The sequence below is a fragment of the Schistocerca serialis genome, chromosome 1, assembly GCF_023864345.2.
Source record: "Schistocerca serialis cubense isolate TAMUIC-IGC-003099 chromosome 1, iqSchSeri2.2, whole genome shotgun sequence".
Taxonomy (NCBI): Eukaryota; Metazoa; Arthropoda; class Insecta; order Orthoptera; family Acrididae; genus Schistocerca; species Schistocerca serialis.
Window position 1 is genome coordinate 741019170 of NC_064638.1, and position 23650 is coordinate 741042819.

Genomic DNA, 23650 nt, shown 5'->3' on the forward strand with positions numbered 1-23650 from the left:
TATTGTTTGTGTTACCCGTGTATGAAGTGTTAGTGAGGATTTAAAGTAAAGAGATTGTAAAACCCATAAATCCATGTAAGAAATAGGGACTGCAAAGAGAATGGATACTGACAATCTGAGTTGTTCTCTTAGTTTTGTACAGTGCACCCCATGAATATATTCTGTATTAAAGTATGTTTGGTTGAAATTTGTAAAAGAAGTTGACTGACATTTGGTCAGTAAATAATTCATTGTCATAACATAGATTACATTATAAATGTGCACAGAACTATAATGTAAATTAAGAGTTTCTTCCATTATAAGAATATATGCAATATATATTGTTTAAAATACAATACCTACAAACGTTTTCAAATAAAAATTACAACTGAAATGGACATGTTTTAATGGATGGCATGGTAAATCTTGGAATATTTGCTCCAATTCTGCACTGCAATTTCATATCTTATTATAAAACAATTATCTTAAAGTCTGCACTGTTTCAAAACTTTATCACTTTTTGAGGACAGAAGTAATTACATGAAAGATATGTTACTGGTTTAAGAAGTCTCTTGATACAAAAATATATCTTCTCATATTTGTCACTCACCACTGTTACCATCACTGCTGAGGACTCCTATGCACAATTGTCACATCTCTTCTGATGAAAACATATAGCAAACTATGGCTTCAAATCCTCAGCACACACAGCCAATAGTTATCAATGAATGTTTTAGTAACTTAAGTAGTTTTATGTGAAGCTCAGTCACTCAGGCAATCAAGAGATAAAAAGAGGCTAACAGAAGACGTGAAAAATTCTTCATTGTTCTGGAAAGTTAGAGCTGATTACAGTGTACTTGAACTTAATCACAAACTGTGAACAAACTATACATTTGCACATGTGCAGAGATGAAAACAAATGTTGGTAGAATACACTCAAACACATATGGCAGTAGCTGTGACAGTCTGACAGCACTGAAGCCACCAGATTTTCTCTGGTGCCTACATTGTGTTTTGTTTGCTTCTTCGAAGGCGAGAAGTTGTGGGTCTTTGGAAGGATCTCCTCACTTGGCAATTTGCCTCTAGTTCTTTGTCAAAAGATGACAGTGATAATTTTTCCATCTCTCCAGGTCTTAGTGTGTCCTTTGCTCTACTGCTGCTGTAAGATAAAACAAAAACAATTTACATCAGTTATTTGTATCTATGAATTGATTTGTGTATAGTTTTCCATTGTAAATGATATTACAATAGGGAACACATTTACTTCAAAGCTAATTCTCTTCAATACATGCAAATTACTTTGTTTTAAAGATTAATTATCATTTGGATATTGTCCAAGGACCACTGAGTGTCATACCTCAGGTGAATTATTTTTGTATGGTGGGTTAGAAAGAAATCAATTTAAAACTAAATACTGAATATTGTAGTGTCCTACAAGACTATTAATATTGTTCTGATGGCCTAGAGAGTAAGATGAACCAGCGGAAAGTAAGTTGTGTTGTGACTGGAAGATGCTAAGGGGTAATTCAATCACAAAAGTGCAAAGGTTTTCTTTATTCATGTGCATTGACACCATTCTTTTACATAGAATGATTATTGAACTTTAAATGTAACTGACTGAGTGTGGATGGGTGTAAAGAATGTGGGTTGTGATTATGGGGCTGCTGACAGCACATTAGATTAAGGTTAAAACCAGTTCTGACCTGTGGCTTACTCTTGACTAGCACCATGGAGATTCTTGGGCTTATAAGCACTGCTTAATAGGAAATAAATGGAAATTAGGGTTTAACTTTCAATGACTAAAACATACTCAACAGTGCCATAATCCCTCATTGTGCAAGATGCAGTAGAAAGTTTTGGTATTTTATCCATGATACTGGCAAACCATCGGGTGATTAGGAAATGTTCACTGTTACCTCTACATCGATTGACAGATAACAAAAATTTCTGTTGCAGTAAATTTCAAATGGATGTGTTCTCCTTAATGGCATCAGCCTTGATGGCAGGTTATGAAACAGAGATAAGCGTTTGGATAACTGTAGATCAAAACTTTCTAACCGAGTTGTGAAGACTTATCATTTTTTAAACAGAAGCTTCATGTAATACATTGATCACATCCAACAATTAATCTGAATTGTATACTACTTGTTTCACTGATATTTCTATATATTTTTACTCTAGTCATCTGCTACATGTTATACATATGCCTGCATGGACACTGATTCTTTGGTGCTCTGTCATTACGTCACCAATGTCTTGGACAGATAATAAACATTTGTTTCATGAAAAATTGTCCAATCAGAAATATCTAAAAAATGGCATTTAGTAATGAGTTTCAGCTCTATCTTTTTATATTATTAAGAGGTCATTCTATTTACCCATGAGAACCATGTGTAACAGGTGTATAAATAAAAATGCTGAGCGCTGTGCTATCAGAAGTTACAGAATTTAATATTCTAAGAATGAATTTCCTTTTAATAAGATATTTTTCCCTACAACATCAAATAAAATTGAAAAGTGTAATAACCTCAAGTCTTGCCCCGAAAATCAATATTACAGGAGATACAGAAAATTTAGTGAAGATAGGAAAGAATAAGCAGCAGGAGAGATTAGTTTTGGCAAGAAAAATGAGAAGTGAGAAAGATTAATAAAATTGTGTTGGCTGCAATCTATCAATGAAAATAATCAATTTTTGAAAACATAATTGCATGGATAAAAAAATCTTCTCAGGAAGCAGTGGCAGGAGAACACACAGATAAAGGTATTTAAATTCGCAAGCTTTGGAGGGAGCCAGTGGCTCCTTCTTCTGGCAGAAGGACTGAAGGAGAAGGAAGGGCAATGAAGAAAAAGTACTGGTGAGATTTAGAAAATAAGGAGAGTTAGTGCACTGTACATGGTAGAGGTGGGGGGTGTTCAAACAAGTCATAAAATGAAAGATATAAAAAACTAAAAGGGAGTGAAGAAATGCTGAGACCAAAGAAATTAATGTGAATTAAGATCAGGTGGGTGGTGAGAACCAAGGACATGTTGTAACATCAGTTCCCACCTGTGGAGTTCTGAGAAACTGGTGAACTGGTGTTTTGGTGGAAGAATCCAGATGACACGTTTAGTGAAACAGGCACCGAGGTCATGACTGTCATATTGTGGAGCATGCTCTGCAATGGGATATTGTGTGCTGTCAGTGTACACCCTTGCCTATGGCTATTCATCTTAACTGATGACCAGATCAGGCCCATGTAAAATGCCGAACTGTGTTTACATAATAGCTGGTGTATGACTCGTGTCGTTTCATGGGTGGCTCTCCCTTTGGCAGTATATGTTTTACCATTATGGGCCTGGTAAAGGTGGTGGTAGTCTTACAGTGGGGACAGTGACAGGGGAAGGGGCCATAGGGTAGGGAAATGGGTGCAGAAGGAGCATAGGGTCTCACAAGGATACTGCGGAGATTGGAGGGGTGATAAAAAGATATTCTAGATGTGGTGGGCAAAATGTTGCACAGAATGGACCTCATTTCAGTCCAGGATTTTAGAGAGTCCAGCCTTGTTCAGGATAATAGGATAATTTATTACACACACACACACACACACACACACACACACACACACACACACACACACACAGAGAGAGAGAGAGAGAGAGAGAGAGAGAGAGAGAGAGAGAGAGAGAGTTATGACAGAAATATTGTGCACTCCAGGTATAGAAGGGTAGTATATTGACAGCAATCATTTGTATGTAGGTGATTCATGTGAAAATGTTTCTGACATTATTATGGCTGTATGATGAGAATTAACAGACTTTGAGTACAGAATGGTAGTTGGAGCTACATGCATGGGACATTCCATTTCAGAAATATGAATTCTATACTCTGAGATCCACAGCATCAAGAGTGTGCCAAGAATACCACACTTCAGGCATTACCTCTCATCACAAACAATTCAGTGGCCGACAGCCTTCACAGAATGACTGAGAGCAGTGGTGTCTGTCTAGAATTATCAGTGCTAGTGGATAAGCAACACTGTATGAAATAATCACAGAAATCAATGTGGGACATATGACAAACGCATCCATTTTGAAATTACACCAAAATTAAGCATAATAGGCTGTGGCAGCAGATGGCTGATATGAAAGACTTTGCTTACAGCAGGACGTCACCTGCAGCACTTCTCCTGGGCTTGAGACCATGTCAGTTGGGCCCTAGACAACTGGAAAACAGTCACCTAGTCAAATGAGTTTTGATTTCAGTTGGTAAGAGCTGATGGTAGAGTTCGAGTGTGGTGCAGACTCCATGAAGCCATGGGCCCAAGTTGTCAACAAGGCACTGTGGAAGATGGTGGTGACTCCATAAAGGTGTGCACTTTGTTTATATGGAATGGACTGGTTCCTTTGGTCCAACTGAACTGATCATTGACTGGAAATGGTTATGTTCAGCTACTTGGAGATCATTTGCAGCCACACAAGGAATTCATCTTCCCAAACAGTGATGGAATTTTTATGGATGATAATGCATGTCACCAGGCCACAGTTGTTCGTGACTGGTTTGAAGAACATTCTGGACAATTCGAGTGAATGATTTGGCCACCCAGATAGCTTGACAGGAATCATATTGAACATTTATGAGACATAATTGAGAGGTCAGTCTGTGCACAAACTCCTGCACTGGCAGCACTTTCACAATTATGGACAGTTATTAGAGGCAGCATGACTCAGTATTTCTGCAGGGTAAGAGTTAGCCTGATGCTGGCACTAATAGTGTCCATAATCCAATACTAATTAAATGCTAGTTGAAATTCAAGAATTTGTAGGGAACATGGATAAAGGCATCTAAAACTAAGACTTGTTTGAAAGTGTGGGCAAAGACATAACATCATTTCCCGTAAGATATAACACTTCCAGAAGTAAGTGGTGTAGAAAACTGATGAAATGCTCTTAATAGAGGTGTCATAAATGCAGTAGAAAAGATACTAGGATAAGGAAAAGTCAATAAAGATGCAAACACAAATAACAGAAGAGATACTGGAATTACTGAAGAAATGAAAAAAAAAAAAATATTTTGAAAGTGAACATCAGAAATATAAATCATGTAATAAAAAGGTGTGGCCAATCTTTCAGGACCCAGTCCTCAGAAAGACAGAAAAAGGAACATGCTGTATGGACATGTCCATAAATGCTTTATTTCCATTTTAGAATCCATTTTATATAACATCCTAATACCAGCAGGAGATCAGAACTATAAAACACTGACATAAAAAGAATTGCAATTTTAATAAGGAGTTGTGCAACATAAACAAGAGTTGGTAGCTGTGTTTCTACATCTGAAAGATCATGCCTATTCAAATTTTATGGCAGTTACATAAGAGTGGCGCTAGTAGTGCCACTATGAGGATACAAATCAGGTCTGCTTTAAATACCTGCTGTAACAATCACGAGTGACAGTTACCTTTGAGATTGGTCATGGTGAGTTGGTGTTGCTCAAGAATGGCTTTAAGATGACAAAGGCACCATCATCAACACATCATTGAGTTTGAATGAGGTCATGTAATATGGCTTTGAGAAGCTGAACGTTCCTTCTGTGATACTGCAGAAAGACTTGGTAGGAACATAAAAACTGTACATGCTTACTGGCATTGGTAGTCATGAGAAAGTACGGTTGCAAGGAGACCAGGATCTGGATGACAACATCACGTTACCGAGAGGGAAGACCTTGGTGTTTAGCGTATGGTTCTGGCTCATCATATTTTAGATCTATCTTCAAGAGTCTGCCAGTCCAGTTTCTTCAGCATATCTTTGATGCTCTCCCATGGATCAAACAAACTTGTGACCATTCGTGCTTCCCTTCTCTGTATATGTTCAATACCCACTGTTAACCCTATATATTAAGAATCCCACACATGAGCAGTATTTTAGGATGAGTTATGTGAGTGATTTGTAAGCAGTCTTTCTTGTAGACTGATTGCATTTCTCATGTTGATCATAATGGTGTGCAGCATGGAGTGACTCATTTATTTAAAAGAATGTAAAGTGCAAGAAATATATAGAATCAAGACTAACCCTATACATTGAAGTGCACAAGGCCTCTACTGATTTTCTTGATTTCTCTCTGATTCACAAATATGTCTACTGTATTTACAAAACACTAATAACTGACAGAGAGACTTCATTAAGCTCTTAATGTCCAAATAGTCTCCTGTACCTTAAACAGAATATGTTGTGAAATTTGCCAAAGGCAAGGCGAAGTGATCATCCATACTGCAATTACTCATCGTCTACTAAAGGCAGACCATGCTACATTAGTTCTGTTAGAGCCAGACAGTCAAAAACTCATCTTAATTCACCACTAAGTGAGACAATTCCCCAAACTTTGGAATGCAAACAGAATGCAAAAGGCTGTGCTGATTAATTCAGATGATGTTGTAAGGGTAGAAAATTTTAGGGACTGGGAAGGAATTACAAAGGGAGTCCACAGGGTTCAGTTTTGGGTCTATCCTATTCTAGGGTGACCACACAATCGTTTTTAATGGGACTGGCCTTTTTTTTCGTTCTGTATACTGTTATCCTGCAAAATATTCAATAGGACACCAAATGTACAATTTTTTTTCGTAATCAGCAGTAACCTTAGTTTTTTGCTTCATTTTGTTTTTTTAGTCAATTTTTAGCTCAATTTAGTGTCACAGACATAGTTTTTTTCAACATTTTCTTAAGTCTTGCCTTGTATTGAATGTAAAGATAGAATAAAGAAGCATTATTTTGGTCACAGGATGAGGAGAGGTGCGAACAGATTTTCTGTCATCTCACTCAGCACCAGTGATTCATGCGTGACCTTTGCGATTCATATCGATTATTTGCTTCTGCAGAAATGATGGACAGATGTTACAAGTTTTTATTAAAGAATGTTATAGGGCTATCAATGTTGAATTGCATTTGTAATAGCCGGCCGCAGTGGTCTCACGGTTAAGGCACTCAGTCCGGAACCGCGCGACTGCTACGGTCGCAGGTTCGAATCCTGCCTCGGGCATGGATGTGTGTGATGTCCTTAGGTTAGTTAGTTTTAAGTAGTTCTAAGTTCTAGGGGACTGATGACCACAGATGTTAAGTCCCATAGTGCTCAGAGCCATTTGAACCATTTTTTTGCATTTGTAATTAAGAATGAGCTATTTACTGCTGGATGACATAAATTTGCTGTAGATGCAACCAACACAAGGTCTTTGGATCATTACAGACAACAATAAGAAGTAGGTGGCAGTTTCAACACTGGGTTCGCCAAGTTTGCTTCAGTGTACTCTATTATCTGTTGTTTACTATTTGTGGAACTAACACATGCCCATTAATATGGGGAAAAGAAAGTATTCATTCTCGAAAACCATGAAAGAATGATTCCCTTTCTTGTGTCATTCAGTTTTTTCCATTGAATACAGAGGCTGTGCCAATATAATGCTGCACATAAAGAAAAAGAAGGACCTGGTGGCAGTTTCTCTGCGAACTTCTAGCAACATAACTTCCTTTGTGAGTAAAAATAAACTACAAACAGAGGATGATAAATGTAACACTGCAGATGAAGAGCTGTTTGCATTGCATACCACAAAACACAATCATTCTTTCCATTCAATGAACTGCAAGGCTCTTCTCATCAGAAACATATTTGAGAAGAAATTCACATATTTGAGGACAAAATGCAAGTCGATTTTAGTGAACATTTTGTCACTTCGTGCAATGAATGAATTTCAGTCAGAACTTAAAGATACTAAGTATGTGTCTTGGCCGTGCGATCTAATGCACGGCTTTCCAGGCGGGAAAGAGCACCAGTCCCCGGGCCGAATCCACCCGGTGGATTTGTGTTGAGGTCCGATGAGCCGGCCAATCTGTGTATGGTTTTTAGGTGGTTTTCCATCTGCCTCAGCAAATGTGGGCTGTTTCCCCTTATTCCACCTCAGCTACACTGTGTCGGTGATTGCTGCGCAAGCAAGTTCTCCACGTATGAACACCAACATTACTCTACCACGCAAACATAGGGGTTACACTTGTCTGGTGTGAGACATTCCCTGGGCTGGGGGAGGGGGGTGGGGGTCCACCAGGGGCCAAACCGCACGATAACCCTGGGTTCAGTGTGGGGTGGCAGAGGGGTGAAGTGGACTGCGGTAGTCGTCGTGGGGTTGTGGACCACTGTGGCTGCGGTGGGGATGGAGCGTCTCCGTTGTTTCTAGGTCCCTGGTTAACATAACATAAGTATGTGTCTACGATGGTTGATGCATCAAACAACAAAAGCTTAAAGCCAGCGACAGTTCTAGCTAGGTATTTCATTCCTACCAAAGGTGTACAGTGTGAAGTAATCTGTATTTAGAACACTGGTGGAGAAACGGCAGAATTATTAGCTGTCTACATTCTGGATGTTTTAAGAAAGCAAGATATAGTTGACAAGATACACAATGTTTATATTCCAAACCGAACAGTGCTCTCAAGATGAATATTCATGGTAACAGTTGTGCAGCCCACATGGTTCACAGTGAAGTTCAGACAAGTGCAGGCATTCTTCCCATTGACATAAGAAAATAGTGAATAAAATCTTTCAATTTTTTCATATTTACACTGTGCATGTGGGGAGCCTGAAATCATTTGATGATTTCATTGATGCTGAATACAAGCAAGTTCTACCTAATATTAAACTTGATGATTCTCATTGTTGCCTAGAGTTACAGGAGTTATTGATGTGTATTAATCTTTTAAATCTTATTTTCTGTCCCAGGATAGGGTCCTACATTGCTGAAACAGTATTTTGAGAACCTACAGTAACTTCTTTGGCTTCAGTTCACACAAAACCAACTGAAAATGTTTTCAAATTCATTCCAAAAGTTTGAAAGAACCATAATGTCAGTCACAGAATCAGCCAAGGGCTTAGAGCTATGTAAAGAAAAAATCAGTAACAGAAAATTTAGTAAATTTCAAACTTTAGTTATTTCTCCGATTTGAAGTAGCTTGGAAAAGGAAGATATTTTTACTCAGTCAAAATATGAGGTGATTACCAATTTATTTCATGACACTTTTGTGACTTATTTAGAAAAGCGGACTTCTCCATTTCAACCTCGGAAAACATTTGATGGGATAACACTGTAAAATTCTGTTTCTTAGGCTGAGCTTTTAAATTGTCTGAAAATTCTTAAGACTGTAGATTCAGGTGCAAAATTTCAATTAGATGAAGATGTATTATTTAATGAAATAGTACGTATTAACAACATTGTATTCATGAAACTCAAGGAATGGTAGAAAGCAAATTTGGAAACAGACGAGAGCTGGTTTGATGTATTCCATACACTTAAAAGGACAGGTACCTCACTTCAAAATATAGAAATGCTTGTGAGTTTTTCTCTTGCTGTACCAGGAACAAATGCTATTGTGGGAATGGTGTTTTCAAATTGTTTTACCACTGAAAGTATTGAAGCAGTTGTAACAAATGAGACTCATTATTAAGACCTTACCTACCAGGAGTTCTACAACCTGCTATTAATCAATTCAAAGGTTTTGAAAGATATTAGGTCATCTGATAAGTACTAAGTTAGTAGCAGTGTTCCTGATACTGTAGCTAAATGGTCTACAGATTTTTGATGTCTACATTAGTATTCATTGGTTAGAAATCATTTTACCAGTTTCCCAGTGTTTTGAATTATAACCACTCTTGGCAAAACAATGAATTATCATGTGACACGGTGCCATTACAATCATATTTTGAAGTGTCTTGTTTAAATGGATGCCTTTTTATTTGTATAAACTTAAGTTTTTATTTATTTTAGTGAAGTGATGGAGTCATGTATGCAGAATATTTTATTTTTTTCTAGAGGCCTGTTTTGACCCATTTTTTATCCCAATTTTTCACAAATGTCTCGTTTTTTCACGTAGAAAATCTGGTCACGCTATCCTATTCCCCATAATATGAAAATGACCTTCCACTTAACATTCAGCAACTAAAATCTTTACTTTTTGTAGATGATACTAGTGTCGCAATAAACCCTATTAGAGAGAAAGCAGTAGAAGAATGGCAAATGATATTTTCCAAAGGATTATTAAGTGGTTCTTAGAAAATGGACTGTCCCTAAATTTTGAAAAAAAAAAAAGAAAAAAAAATGCACACACAATATGTGGTTCTGTTCAACAGTCATAGCAACAAATGATGTAGCACATGGGTGAGAGTCAATACATGGAGTAGAATGCTCCAAACATTTGGGTATACATATTCATGAAAACTTAAACTGGAAGAAGCATATTACCAAGCTTCTCAAACAATCAAGTTCCGTTACTTTTATTCTTCATATAATTGCTAATCTTGGAAACAAACAAATCAATCTTCTGACGTATTTTGCATATATTGACTTAACAATGTCTTATGGAATAATTTTCTGGGGTAACTTATCACTGAGATTGATAACACAAATGCAAGCAGTAAGAATAATAAGTGGTGTTCACCCATGGGTGTTATGTAGGTATCTCTTCAAGGAGCTACACATTTTAACTCTGCCATTACAATACATATATTCTGCTAATGTAATTCATCATAAATAATCCAACATAATTTGAGATGAACTGTGATTTGCATACTTACAACACTAGAGGGAAAAATGACCTGTATCACCCACTGTTAAAGTTGCCTGTGGTTCAGGAAGGAGTTCAATATACAGCAACAAAAATTTTTGAACATTTGCCCAGTAAAATAAAATGTCTGACAGGTAGCAAAGCAATTTTTAAATATAACTGAAAATCATTCCTCCCGGGCAACTCCTTCTATTCCATTGACGGGTTTCTACTTAAATAAATGTAAAAAAACTTGTTTTTAAGTGTACTTGTATCTCTTGGACTAAAATAATAATATGTACATTAATGTTAACACAGATCACGTACACATATCCTGTACTTGTTCCACATCATTTCAATAAAAGTATCATTCAGATGATCCATGAGACATGTAAGTAACTAAAAACTAATGAACAAGATTTTAGTCAGTGTCTAAGAAAGGGTGACCATGTTATGAATGTGATGCAGGAAACTGCTGATGCGTACATTCCACAGAACATCACACCATTTATGAAGACTGCCTATCAATTGGTGGGAGAAGTGCTACTACGCAGTCAGTAAACGTGCAGTGCTGCAATAGTTCATTACTGATCTACTGCAGAAGAGCCTTACAGCCATTCTGGTAATAGATGAAAAGTCACCATATAATAACAGAGAGTGAAAGAGTGCGGTAGTGATAGTTTTTGCACTCAAGTGCCACCAATTCTGCTAAAATACGGGAAGCAATTATGAGGATATTCAATACCCATAGGAGGTCACCTATGTCTGCCATAAGTAACCAACACAGTCTGTGACAACTTCTAGAGACACTGTTAGGGCAATGGCAAAGCCTTAATGCTAGTGTTACTGCTACCGCTATCCAGCACTCTGTTTTCAGGCCACAAGTGGCCCATCGTGACCATCCGACCGCTGTGTCATTCTTGGCTGAGGATGTGGTTAGGAGGGGTGTGTGGTCAGCACACCGCTCTCCTGGTTGTTATGATGGTTTTCTTTGACTGGAGCTGCTACTGTTCAATTGACATCACGAGGCTGAGTGCACCCCGAAAAATGGCAACCCATCCAAGTGCCAGCCACGCCTGACAGTGCTTAACTTTGGTAATATGATGGGAACTGGTGTATCCACTGTGGCAAGGCCGTTGCCTACAGCTATCCAAGATCTAGCTTATTTTGAGCAAAGAGGGCGCAGAGATGGGCAGTTTAGAATATATAACAACAAAGAAGATTGCAATTGCCCGTTCTCCATGTAGAAGCTAGATCTCCTGTAGTAGCAGCCCTAGACACTGGCCCTGGTAACCGCTAGGTGCACTATACAGTTTCTTGTTATGATAGGTTAATCGATAGGGAATGTAAATCCTCCTCACTTTATTTAAAAAACCCAGTAGACAATGCTCAGCTCTTTGTCATATGCAGTCTTAATTTGCACTCTTACCACAGAAAGCCTGCACTTCTTGAAGCAGCTGCCACAGAGTTGCTCTTACAAGCTACTTAGGGCTCTTACAAGCTACTTAGAAAGGAGCTTAGAGTGCGTGATGAACTGTTGATTAACTTGGATTTCTGAAACCAAGAAGGCTGACAGTTGCTTTTATTGCCTGTTAAGGATGTATAACTGTTGATGATCTGATACAACTGGAGATGGGTTTGTTATCGAGACAAGCCTGGTAGGAGTTTCTCCAACAAATCTCTGTATATGGTATCATATCTTTGATGGACAGTGAGCTCTCCATGTCCTTCCATGTTATAGTTCTGTGGTGCAATGCAACGGGTGGTGATTTCATTCCTCAGCAACACAGCATTCAGCTTGTGGACAAATATTTTCAACAAGAAACAATTCAGTGAATGCTGCAACTACCACGGCATTCAATTTTGAATCCTACAGATTGTTTATGGACTGCTTTCATGGAGAGTGTCTGCATACATGTCACGTTGACAGCAGCAAAATGAGAAGAATGGTATTGACTTGCTATGAAGCTCATAAACACCATTATTAACAGCAGCAATGAATGTGCTTTATTACTGTTTGTTATAACTACTCTCCATGGCAGTGGAATTTGTATTATACCAAAGTGACATTTCCACTGTGTACATTTGAAAGTTCTTTGTTCAGCTCTGGACTTCCATGTTTTATTCATTATGAGTCTTACATTCTAGACTTCGACAAAATTTGACACACAGTGTTTTAGTTTCCCCTTATGTTTCCGACTTTTCCTTGATTTGTGAAAAACACTGTAGCTGTATAGCAAATTGTGGTGTCAGCTTACATGAAATTTGCTACCCTCTCTTAATGTGTCAGGAAAGGGAACCATTCTGGGAGAATGTGCAGATCAAAATGTAAACCTAGAACAGAAAAGGATGAGTGCCACACAGTCACCGACCTCCTTCGGCTGCGGTCGTCGTCTTCTCGTCGCTCGACGCGTGAGAGGCGCTGTTTCACTTTGCTCTGGTGGCTCTTGTACTCTGCCATCAGGCGTGCGAACCGCGTCTGCAGTATCTCTAGAGTGTTCTCTGCAAAGATATCAGACACACATTTGTTAGAAACCTGACCAGTGGTCTCATAAGACTTACAATAATGAATTAAATACGATGTTCCCACTACAGCTTCAGGGAGCAGCAGCACACAAACGTCGTTGTATGAGGTCTGCTGGACCTGACATGGATAAAATGAGAACAGAAAGTGCAGGCTGGATAAAGTTGTGTATTCAAGGACAATCTCATACGTAGGTGAGAATTTCTAAATATGCCATTGCTGTGTGAATTATGTGTGCAATATAAAGTGCAAATAAGAAAGTAACCACATAATAAGGAATAATGATGTATGTGTGACAAGTGAGTTCAGAGACAACTGGACTGTAATACTGATGTGGTCATATGGCTCATTCTCTGAATGTAAGCTACAGAAACATTTAACCAGAATATGCATTGGTCTCTGCTAAGAGGAAAATAAAGCTTGATATTGGATCTCATATGATACCATACCAGTAATTGCTGTCCATTAACGGATGAAATGATTTGAAAAAGTGGAAAGCTCACATAGATGCAGATACACTGATACACCATGGACACTTTACAACATACGCAGCATGCTTGCCTGAACACGTATTAAAGTGATACACCGAGAGATAGATATCAGGTAGAAGAAGCCTGTGTAGTGTATGGGGTGGCTGTGTCTGCTCTGAATCATACACTAGTCGAAAACTTCTTTAGTGGTTCAGAGATATGAAAACTAGTGTGTAATTGGAATTTAACCCATGACGTCTGTGTAACAGTATGACATGTTGACTACTCATAGAACAACTTTAGAATTTGGGTGCAAATGGATTGTTGTTGTGGTCTTCAGCCTGAAAATTGGTTTGGTGAAGCTTTTCACATGAGTCCATCCTGTACCAGTCTCATCATCTCTGCATAACTTTTGCAACCTAGATGCATTGGAATCTGCTTATTGCTTTCAAGCTTTGTCCCCCATCTCCTCACCCACTCACCCCCCCCCCCCCCCCCCCCCCCATCTCCACACATAAGCACACTTTCTTCCATTATCAAATTAACTATTCCCTGTGCTGTAAGGTGTGTCCTATCAACCAATTCCTCCTTTTCATCAAGCTGTGCAATAAAAATCATTTCTCAATGACTTGATTCAGCACCTCTTCATTGGTTATCCAGCCTACCCGCTTAATCTCCAGAATTCTTCTGTAACATCACATTTCAGAAACATGTATTCTTTACTTGTCTGTACTGCATATTGTTCAAGCTTCATTTCAATATAAGGAAACATTCCAGACCAGCATTTTTAGAAGAGACTCCCTAAGACTTCAATTTATATTTTGTGTTGATGTATTTCACTTTTTTTAGGGGAGCTTTTATTTCTATTGCCATCTAGGTTTCATATCTTCTTTAGCTCTGTCAGTGTCAGTTATTTTGTTGCTCATATATGTAGAGGGTGTTGAGGGTACACATACAGATGTTTTAGTAACTGGTACCTTAATATCTGTCCACTTCAATGTGTTAGCTGCTTTTTCTCTGAGTCCAACAGTCTTCCTGCAAACACATCAAATAATTTGTAAGTGTTCATTTCTGAACTGTTTTAACTGCACTGTGAAGTGGACTATGCCTGTCAGTATAGACTTCCTGTTTTGTGTCCATACTTCAATACCTGATCTGCTGCCCAGGGGAGATACTAACTTGGAGGTACTAACCAACCTGAAAATACTAATCATAACAACCATAATTATTAATATTCAAATCAAGTAAATATTGATGTGATGTTATTTGATACACTATCTTTGCCCATCAGTATAGATATCTATACTTATACTTCTAACAACCTATATATAAAGGGCGAATCACCTAAAAACTTGCACCAGAAATATTGCAGAAATGGAAAGTGCTATTGATGTGCAGTTTTCACAAAATGCACTGGTAGTTAGAGGCTTGCATTGTTATCCAATAAACAGATTATAATAATACTTAGAAAGTGTATTTTTGTGCAAACAAACACTTTTTAAAATGGAACAATGCCTATTGACATTAACTAACTAAAAATAGAGTAAACTAGAATGTCAGTGGTGTTTGTTGCAGAACTCTAGTGTCAGTCATTTACAAGACATGGTATTCTGAAAAGTTTACACACCAATGTTTGCTTACAGTGTGCTTGTGTGTTCCTTGAGCACACTGCAACTTGCTAGTCAGTTAGTGCGTGACAGTCCAAGTAGCAGATCATGAGTGGACGATGTTCATTTTTGTACGGTGTATGCGGCAAGATATCTCAATACCCATCAACCATCCCAGCAGTTATTTATTGAATTCTTTAATTATGTGAAAATGGTTGTACAACACCTAGACTACATAACAGAGGGAAACAAGTGACAATGGAAGAGGGAGGGAAGTTAATCTTCTTGTTGCTGTTGCAGTTGATCCCCACTTTAGCTCTCAAGCAAATCACACAAGGAAGTGGCTTTAGTCAGGCAAGTGTCTTACACATTCTCCATTGACATAGGTTCGATCCCTATCACATCTCTTTCCATCAAGAGCTGCATGGAAACGATTATGAGAATCATGATAATTTCTGTACATGGGCATTAGCCAGGATACTCCAGACCTGTATCTTGTTTAGTGATGAAACTACATTTACCAATTATTGCCAGGTATACTGCCAAAACAAGCACTATAGATCTGTTGACAATCTCCATTGGCTTTGTCATGTGGAACGTCAGTGTCCATGGAGTATAAATGTGTGATGTGGACAGTTAGCCAACAGGTCATAGGCCAGCGCTTCAAACAAGGAACACTGAACATGCACAAGTATCGCAGCCTCCTGAAAGGCCCTCTTCCAAGGATGCTAGAAGATGTTCCTCTGCAGATTGGGAGGAACCTGTGGCACCAACATTATGGTTGTCCAGCCCATTGTGCATGAAGTACTACAGCATGTCTTTGCACATTATTTCCAAATCATTGGACTGGACACAGAGGACCTGTACCTTGATCAGCCCACTCCCCGGATTTGATGCCTACAAATTTTTCTCGGTGGGGAAAGCTGAAAATGCTATCCACAGGGATATACCAACTACACCCGATGATATGGAGTGACGTATTACTGCAGCCCACTAGGAAATCTCCGCTGAAATGCTAACACATGTGCAACAGTCGTTCCATACCAGCCAGGGACTATGTATTGCCACTGCCAGTGGTCATTTTGAACACATCCTGTGGTCAGAAGCCACATAACTAGTGTATGCACTTGTGCTGTTATTTAGTGTGCGCTACCACAGGCATTGTACAAATGTCGGTGTGGGAACATTTAAAAATGCAATATCTCATAAACAATTCGCACTAGAATCCTGTAACAAATACCACTGACATTTTAATTTACCCTACTTTTAGTTTGTTAATGCCAATAGGCATGTTCCATTTAAAAACTGTATGTTGCCACAGAAAATACACTTTATAAGTATTATTATAATCTGTATATTGACTAACAATACGAACCCCTGACTACCAATGCATTCTGTGAAAATCACACATCAATAGTACTTTTCATTTCTGCAATACTTGGGGTGCAAGTTTTAGGAGCTTCATCCTGTACACTCTCATTTTCTAATCTTATTCTTTCAGTATTATCTGATTTAATTCGACCAAGGGAGATATTTCACTGATTCTGCGTATCATGTATCTGACAGTTGTTGATGGGTATGTGGAGGTGTGAGGCAGGAAATGTCTATGCACAAGTAATGTAATTTCATCGCTGATTCGCGAATGCAATGATGGCGCCCAATGGGGACCCAGATGTGTTTCATAGGATTTATATCAGGCGAATTTGATCATCGAGACATCAACATGAGTTCACTATAATGCTCCTGGAACCACTTTAGCATGGCTCTGGCTCCGAGACACGGACAACTATACTTTTGAAGGATGACATCGTCATCAGAGAAGACATCAAGCATGAAAGGACGCAGATGGTTCGCAGCTGTCAGCGTACCTTCGATGTTACCACAGGTCCCATGCAAGCGCAGGAGAATGTCTCCAATAGCATATACTGTTCCCACCAGCCTGCATCCATGGCGCGCTACACGTTTCCATCCACTATTCACCTCGATGACGGCGTTTGTGGATACGACCAGCGGCCTAGCGTAGCAAAAATGTGACTCACTCGAATAGCTGACAACTTTCCATCAATCGACGGTCGAATCCGGATGGTTCTGTGCCCGCTGTACTCGTAACTGTCGATGTCGGGTCAACTTATGAACACGTAGGGGTGATCTTCAGTGGTCTCATAAGACTTAAAAAAATTATGAATTAAATACGATGTTCCCACTACAGTTTCGTGGAGAAGCAGCACACAAACGTCGTTGTATGAGGTCTGCTGGACCTGACATGGATAAAATGAGAACAGAAAGTGCAGGCTGGATAAAGTTGTGTGTTCAAGGACAATCTCATACGTAGGTGAGAATTTCTAAATATGCCATTGCTGTGTGAATTATGTGTGCAATATAAAGTGCAAATAAGAAAGTAACCACATAATAAGGAATAACGATGTATGTGTGACAAGTGAGTTCAGAGACAACTGGACTATAATACTGATATGGTCATATGGCTCATTCTCTGAATGTAGGCTACAGAAACGGTTGACCAGAATTTGCATTGGTCTCTGCTAAGAGGAAAATAAAGATTGATGTTGGATCTCATATGATACCATACCAGTAATTGCTGTCCATTAATGGATGAAATGGTTTGAAAAAGTGGAAAAGCTCACATAGATGCAGATACACCGACACACCATGTAGTAGCACTGGTTCTGGAAACTTTACAACATAGGTAGCATGGTTATTAAAGTGATACACTGAGAGATGGATATCAGGTAGAAGAAGTCTGTGTAGTGTATGGAATGGCTGTGTCTGCTCTGAATCATACATAGTTGAAAACTTCTTTAGTGGTTCAGAGATATGAAAACTAGTGTGTAATTGGAATTTAACCCATGACGTCTGCATTACAGTATGACATGCTCACTACTCATAGAACAACTTAAGAATTTGGCTGCAAATGGATTGTTGTTGTGGTCTTCAGTCTGAAAATTGGTTTGGTGCAGCTTTTCACATGAGTCCATCCTGTACCAGTCTCATCATCTTTGCATATCGGGTCAACTTATGCACACGTAGGGGTGATCTGCAGCGGAACTCCATGTTGAACAATGTATGATGAACGGTGTGTCCCAAAACACTTGTGCATGCACGAACGTTGTACTCTTTCAACTAAGATGCCCAGACCACCATCTGTCCTACTTTAAAGAGCAGACAAGCCTCTAAACTCCACGTTCTGTGAGAAGTCGTGGACGCCCAACCATGTAGCCACAAAAATCTTTGGTCATTTGCCAAATAGTATTAAAAGTCTGACAGATATCCAAAAAACATTTAAAAGCAAATTGAAAGAATTTCTGTGTGACAACTCCTTCTACTCAATAGATGAATTCGTAGATATGAAGTAGTAACTGTAAAAAAATTATTGATTAATTACTTTGTGTAAAGAAAACGTATGTTAAGGTGACAAGTTCCACACCATTGCGAAATGTCGTATTCATGATCTGTGGAACAAGGATTAATGTATGTGCGCATCTATTGGTAGCTTAACTGTCCTTCTGCCTCCTTCTGTACATGCTTACGCCAGTAGTACATGAACATTCGACAGCTTCGCCGTTTTCGCGATACTCGTTCACAGGCTTTGCGTAATAATAATCTGCCCTTTGTCAAAAGATTGAAGGGAGGATATAAGATGAACATCAACAAAAGCAAAACGAGGATAATGGAATGTAGTCGAATTAAGTCGGGTGATGCTGAGGGAATTAGATTAGGAAATGAGACACTTAAAGTAGTAAAGGAGTTTTGCTATTTGGGGAGCAAACTAACTGATGATGGTCGAAGTAGAGAGGATATAAAATGTAGACTGGCAATGGCAAGGAAGGCGTTTCTGAAGAAGATAAATTTGTTAACATCGAGTATTGATTTAAGTGTCAGGAAGTCGTTTCTGAAAGTATTTGTATGGAGTGTAGCCATGTATGGAAGTGAAACATGGACGAATAGTTTAGACAAGAAAAGAATAGAAGCTTTCGAAATGTGGTGCTACAGAAGAATGCTGAAGATTAGATGGATAGATCACATAACTAATGAGGAGGTATTGAACAGAATTGGGGAGAAGAGGAGTTTGTGGCACAACTTGACTAGAAGAAGGGATTGGTTGGTAGGACATGTTCTGAGGCATCAAGGGATCACCAATTTAGTACTGGAGGGCAGCGTGGAGGGTAAAAATCGTAGAGGGAGACAAAGAGATGAATACACTAAGCAGATTCAGAAGAATGTAGGCTGCAGTAGGTACTGGGAGATGAAGAAGCTTGCACAGGATAGAGTAGCATGGAGAGCTGCATCAAACCAGTCTCAGGACTGAAGACCACAACAACAATTGTCAAAGTCACTCATTTCAATGGATTTCCCCGTTTGCAGGTCATTTCTTCGCTAGGGTGATCTCCTATCCGTATCTGCTCCAGCTACACACTTTTGTCACTGCGTCATGCGCCCGCAATCCCACCAGGAGGCATCCAACGATGTTGTGGGCAGTGGTCATAATGTTTTGGCTTGTCAGTGTAAACCACTATTTGTTCATTTCGAATAGTCAGTGCTAAATGTTGAAAACTGACGTCGGAGAATATTTTTCATGTTAATTTGTCCGTTTTCAAGTGCTACAAGCAGATAAATGCGAATTATGTAGTCACAGGCAGCAGATTAGCTACTTTCTATTTTTATTTTATATATAATAAGCGACTTGCTATTAATTTTTGAATTTATTACTGTTACCTCAATATCCTTCCTCTATTATTGTTTCGTAGAAATGGCAGACAAATCCTTAGGCTTTTAAAGCAAATGATGCATGTACTTCATTGCTACGTCGCTTTGTAAACATATTTCCAGGCTAGAGTTGGTGCCACTCTCCAGTACAACGGATATCCACCGACGACAGCGAGAAACTACCGTATAGACCAAGTGGGACAATGAAAGTACACGTACACCTTAAGCCACGACACACGGCAACTGGGACATTACTGTCTCCGCAGTGTTGCACCAATTCTTATGCAATACGTTTGTTTCTTGTTTCTGTCGGCATTGTTACTAAGATGGCACTAATCGCTTTTCCCATTTGCTATAATAATGCAATATATCAAACCAATGCAAATTTTACGAACAAAATTACTCCCTTTTTTTTTAAAAAAAGAAAAGGTTTATTTAAAAACAAACATTTTAGCATTGCTGCTATAGATAATTTATATATATATATAGGTTTTAAAATCGTTATTAGTAAAAAATAAAAAAAAAATACCTGTTACAAGCAACACCTGTTGAAGGTTGTGTGGAATATGGGATGCAAGTGAACACAGCAAAAACAAAGAGTATGGTCATCAGTACAAGACGCAGACTGTCCAATATTAAAATAGGACAATCTACCATTATCCAAGTAAGTGAATTTAAATATCTTGGAAGCACAATAACTGAAGACTTGAGATGTCACCAGGAGGTGAAAACTCGAATTGCCATAGTGAAGGAGGTATTCAACAGAAAGAGGAGCCTCTTATGTGGCAAATTAGATAAAGGACTAAGGAAAAGGCTTGTCAAAAGTTTTGTCTGGAGTGTGGCACTATATGGGGCAGAAACATGGATCCTGAGACGAGAGGATGAAAAAAGGTTAGAAGCATTTGAGATGTATAGGAGAATGGAGAGAATAAGCTGGATGGAAAGAGTGAGTAATGAAAGAGTATTGGAAAGGGTTGGTGAAAGAAGATGTCTGCTGAAGGTTGTAAGAGAAAGGAAAAAGAGCTGGTTGGGACATTCATTGAGAAGGGAGTGCTTGCTAGCAGACACTTTGCAAGGACTGGTTTGTGGGAGAAGACTGAGAGGAAGAAGGAGGTACAAGATGATAGCCGACATAAAGGGAAGAGGAAATTACGCAGACCTGAAGAGGATGGCAGAAGACTGGATAGCCTGGAGAACTACCATGTGAAAACCTGCCTTTTGGCAGAACACTGATGATGATGACAACCGAGACCAAACAAATACCGAAGAAACTAAAATACTGGTATCGGTTCTAACAGCTCGGATTTCACATTTCTAGTAAGACTGATCGCATACGTAAAGAAAGTGATGGCTAGGAGGTAACGCCCAATCGGTATGCAACACACCCAACGTATAGGTAACGCGGGTACGACCTTAAACAACACCGACTTGAAGGAAGGCCTCGTCGCTTGTTCGTGACGTCACGTCAGCTAGGCACGGCGAACGCCAAGTCTGTTGCACGCAGAAACGCCTGGGCGTGCCTATGACTATAAATCTCTTATTTTTGGACAAAATGTTTGGTATTGTTTTGGATTCTGCAGTTTTATTTAAATGAAAGATTTTCTTAGTATCGTAAAGCTACAAATGAAGATCATAGTTCTGTATTACTGAATCCTGTCGAAACAAACGTAGATCAATATGAGAAGATGCTTTGCCCCATTGCGAGCTTCGGAAATTTTACATTCAAGTAACTATATTTACTTGAAACTTCCTGGCAGATTAAAACTGTATGCCGGACCGAGACTTGAACTCGGGCCCTTTGCCTTTCGCGGGCTAGTGCTATACCGACTGAGCTACCCAAGCACGACTCACGCCCCGTCCTCAAAGCTTCACTTCTTCCAGTGCCAGTTTTAATCTGCCAGGAAGTTTCATATCAGCGCACACTCCGCTGCAGAGTGAAAATCTCATTCTGGATATATTTACTTGATCCATTTAGTTGTTGAAACTTACCCCAACGCCCTTACAATTAACTCGTTTATTTTATTTATTTTCGTTTGACGTCGTCACTGGAAATGTGAACTAATTTACATGCGTAAATGTTCAACTGTTGCCAGTCATTAGATTACAGTCGTTTTCAACGAAAGGAATTCTAAACAGGAAACAAAATAGCTTCATACATCGAAAATACTGCTGAGCTTAAACTTTTTTAAACATGCACATTAGAAAAGATAAATATTCCCCTCTTGCAACTGAAAGGAGAAACTTTATAATATAAAAAAAAATTATTTGATAAAACAAGTATCTCTCTTTTGCATCTTCTTCTGTCCCCCACCCCCTCCCCAACGTGTACAATCGCAAGATATTTCATTAACATTCAGTGCTCCTCATCCCATAGTCAACCAAGATACCTAAAGAAGAGCACCAATATGTTCACAGTTTCTCGTAAAAGCAACCCAATACAAACGTAAATTCCTCAGATTTACGAATAAGGTAAAGAAGCACGAATTCTGTTGCTGCTGGACCATGAAGTTGTTTTTGTATGTCAGTCCTTAAAATAGGTGGATGGTTAAAATGGTTCTGAGCACTATGGGACTTAACATCTATGGTCATCAGTCCCCTAGAACTTTGAACTACTTAAACCTAACTAACCTAAGGACAGCACACAACACCTAGTCACCACGAGGCAGAGAAAATCCCTGACCCCGCCGGGAATCGAACCCGGGAACCCGGGCGTGGGAAGCGAGAACGCTACCGCACGACCACGAGCTGCGGACAAAATAGGTGGAAATTTAAGTTCAGGAGTACACTATTTGTTAAGAAGTGTAATGAATTGCACAATTAATTGATTGCAGAAATCTCTCAGAACAATGTGTGTTGGTCAACTACCGCCAATAGTTTCACATTTCCTGTGTCAGAGGGAGACACCACCATTAGGAGTATGCCTGCAACAGACCTGGCGTTCGCCGTGCTTAGCTGACGCGACGTCACGAACAAGCGCTGGAGTCGGTGTTGACTTAAATGACCAAAGCTACTAGGAAAACTACTGTAGTCTACGCTGACTTACGGTATTCTACGATAGTTTTACAGCTCTGCAGCGTACACTGTGCTGCTGAGTAAAATAAGTCGTTCCGGATACTCGTCGACTCTGGTGTGGTGAAACCTAGCTTTTAGTGACTTAGACTAGAGTTTGCTATAGTAGAGTAGAGAAGAATACAGCAGAGAAGCGGACGTACCGAGACGGTCGACCTTGTCGGCGAGCGACTCGCGCTCGGCCTGGGCGCGGTGGAAGGCCTCCTCGTCGAGCAGGCCGTCCTTGCGCAGAAGCTGGCAGCCGCGCTCGGTGAGGGAGCGGCGCGCGTCCGGGTAGTCGGCGAGCGCCTCCCAGAGGTCGCGCTTGGCCAGGCAGAAGAGGTCCGAGTAGCCGAGCGAGCGCACGTTGGCCGTGCGCCGGTTGCCGGTGCGGTTGCCCGCGATGTCGAGCACGCTCACCTCGCCGAAGACGGAGCCGGCGCTGAGCGTGGCCAGCACGGTGTGCCCGTCGTCCGCCACGACGCTCAGCCGGCCGCGCTTCACGATGTACATCTCGCGGCCCACGTCGCCCACGCGGCAGATGTAGTCGCCGGGGCTGAACACCTGCGCAAGCGACCGGTCGCTCAACCCGCTGCCCTGTCAACATCTCGCGGTGCCTCTACACTTGGCAGCCACCTGCTGCTGGTTTTTATGTCGAGCTCGATGGACCATTCGTGTGATCGCGAGGACTATGGCCGTCATAATGCTAGGGAGATACTCTCCGTGTCACTTTTTCACCGATAGGC

The 23650-nt window shown here is 39.8% G+C and overlaps 1 protein-coding gene across 1 annotated transcript in view; it reads right to left on the reverse strand.

Annotated features, from left to right (window-relative positions):
- Window positions 1–266: 266 nt before the first annotated feature.
- LOC126481891 (cyclic nucleotide-gated cation channel subunit A) overlaps window positions 267–23650 on the reverse strand; it is a gene marked incomplete at its 5' end in the record, with an annotated part of 250818 nt that continues 227434 nt past the window's right edge. The window contains 3 exons of the mRNA XM_050105853.1: window positions 267–1138; window positions 12906–13035; window positions 23069–23468. Of these exons, the coding sequence (XP_049961810.1) occupies window positions 982–1138; window positions 12906–13035; window positions 23069–23468 (687 nt within the window). The remainder of the gene's footprint in view (window positions 1139–12905; window positions 13036–23068; window positions 23469–23650) is intronic.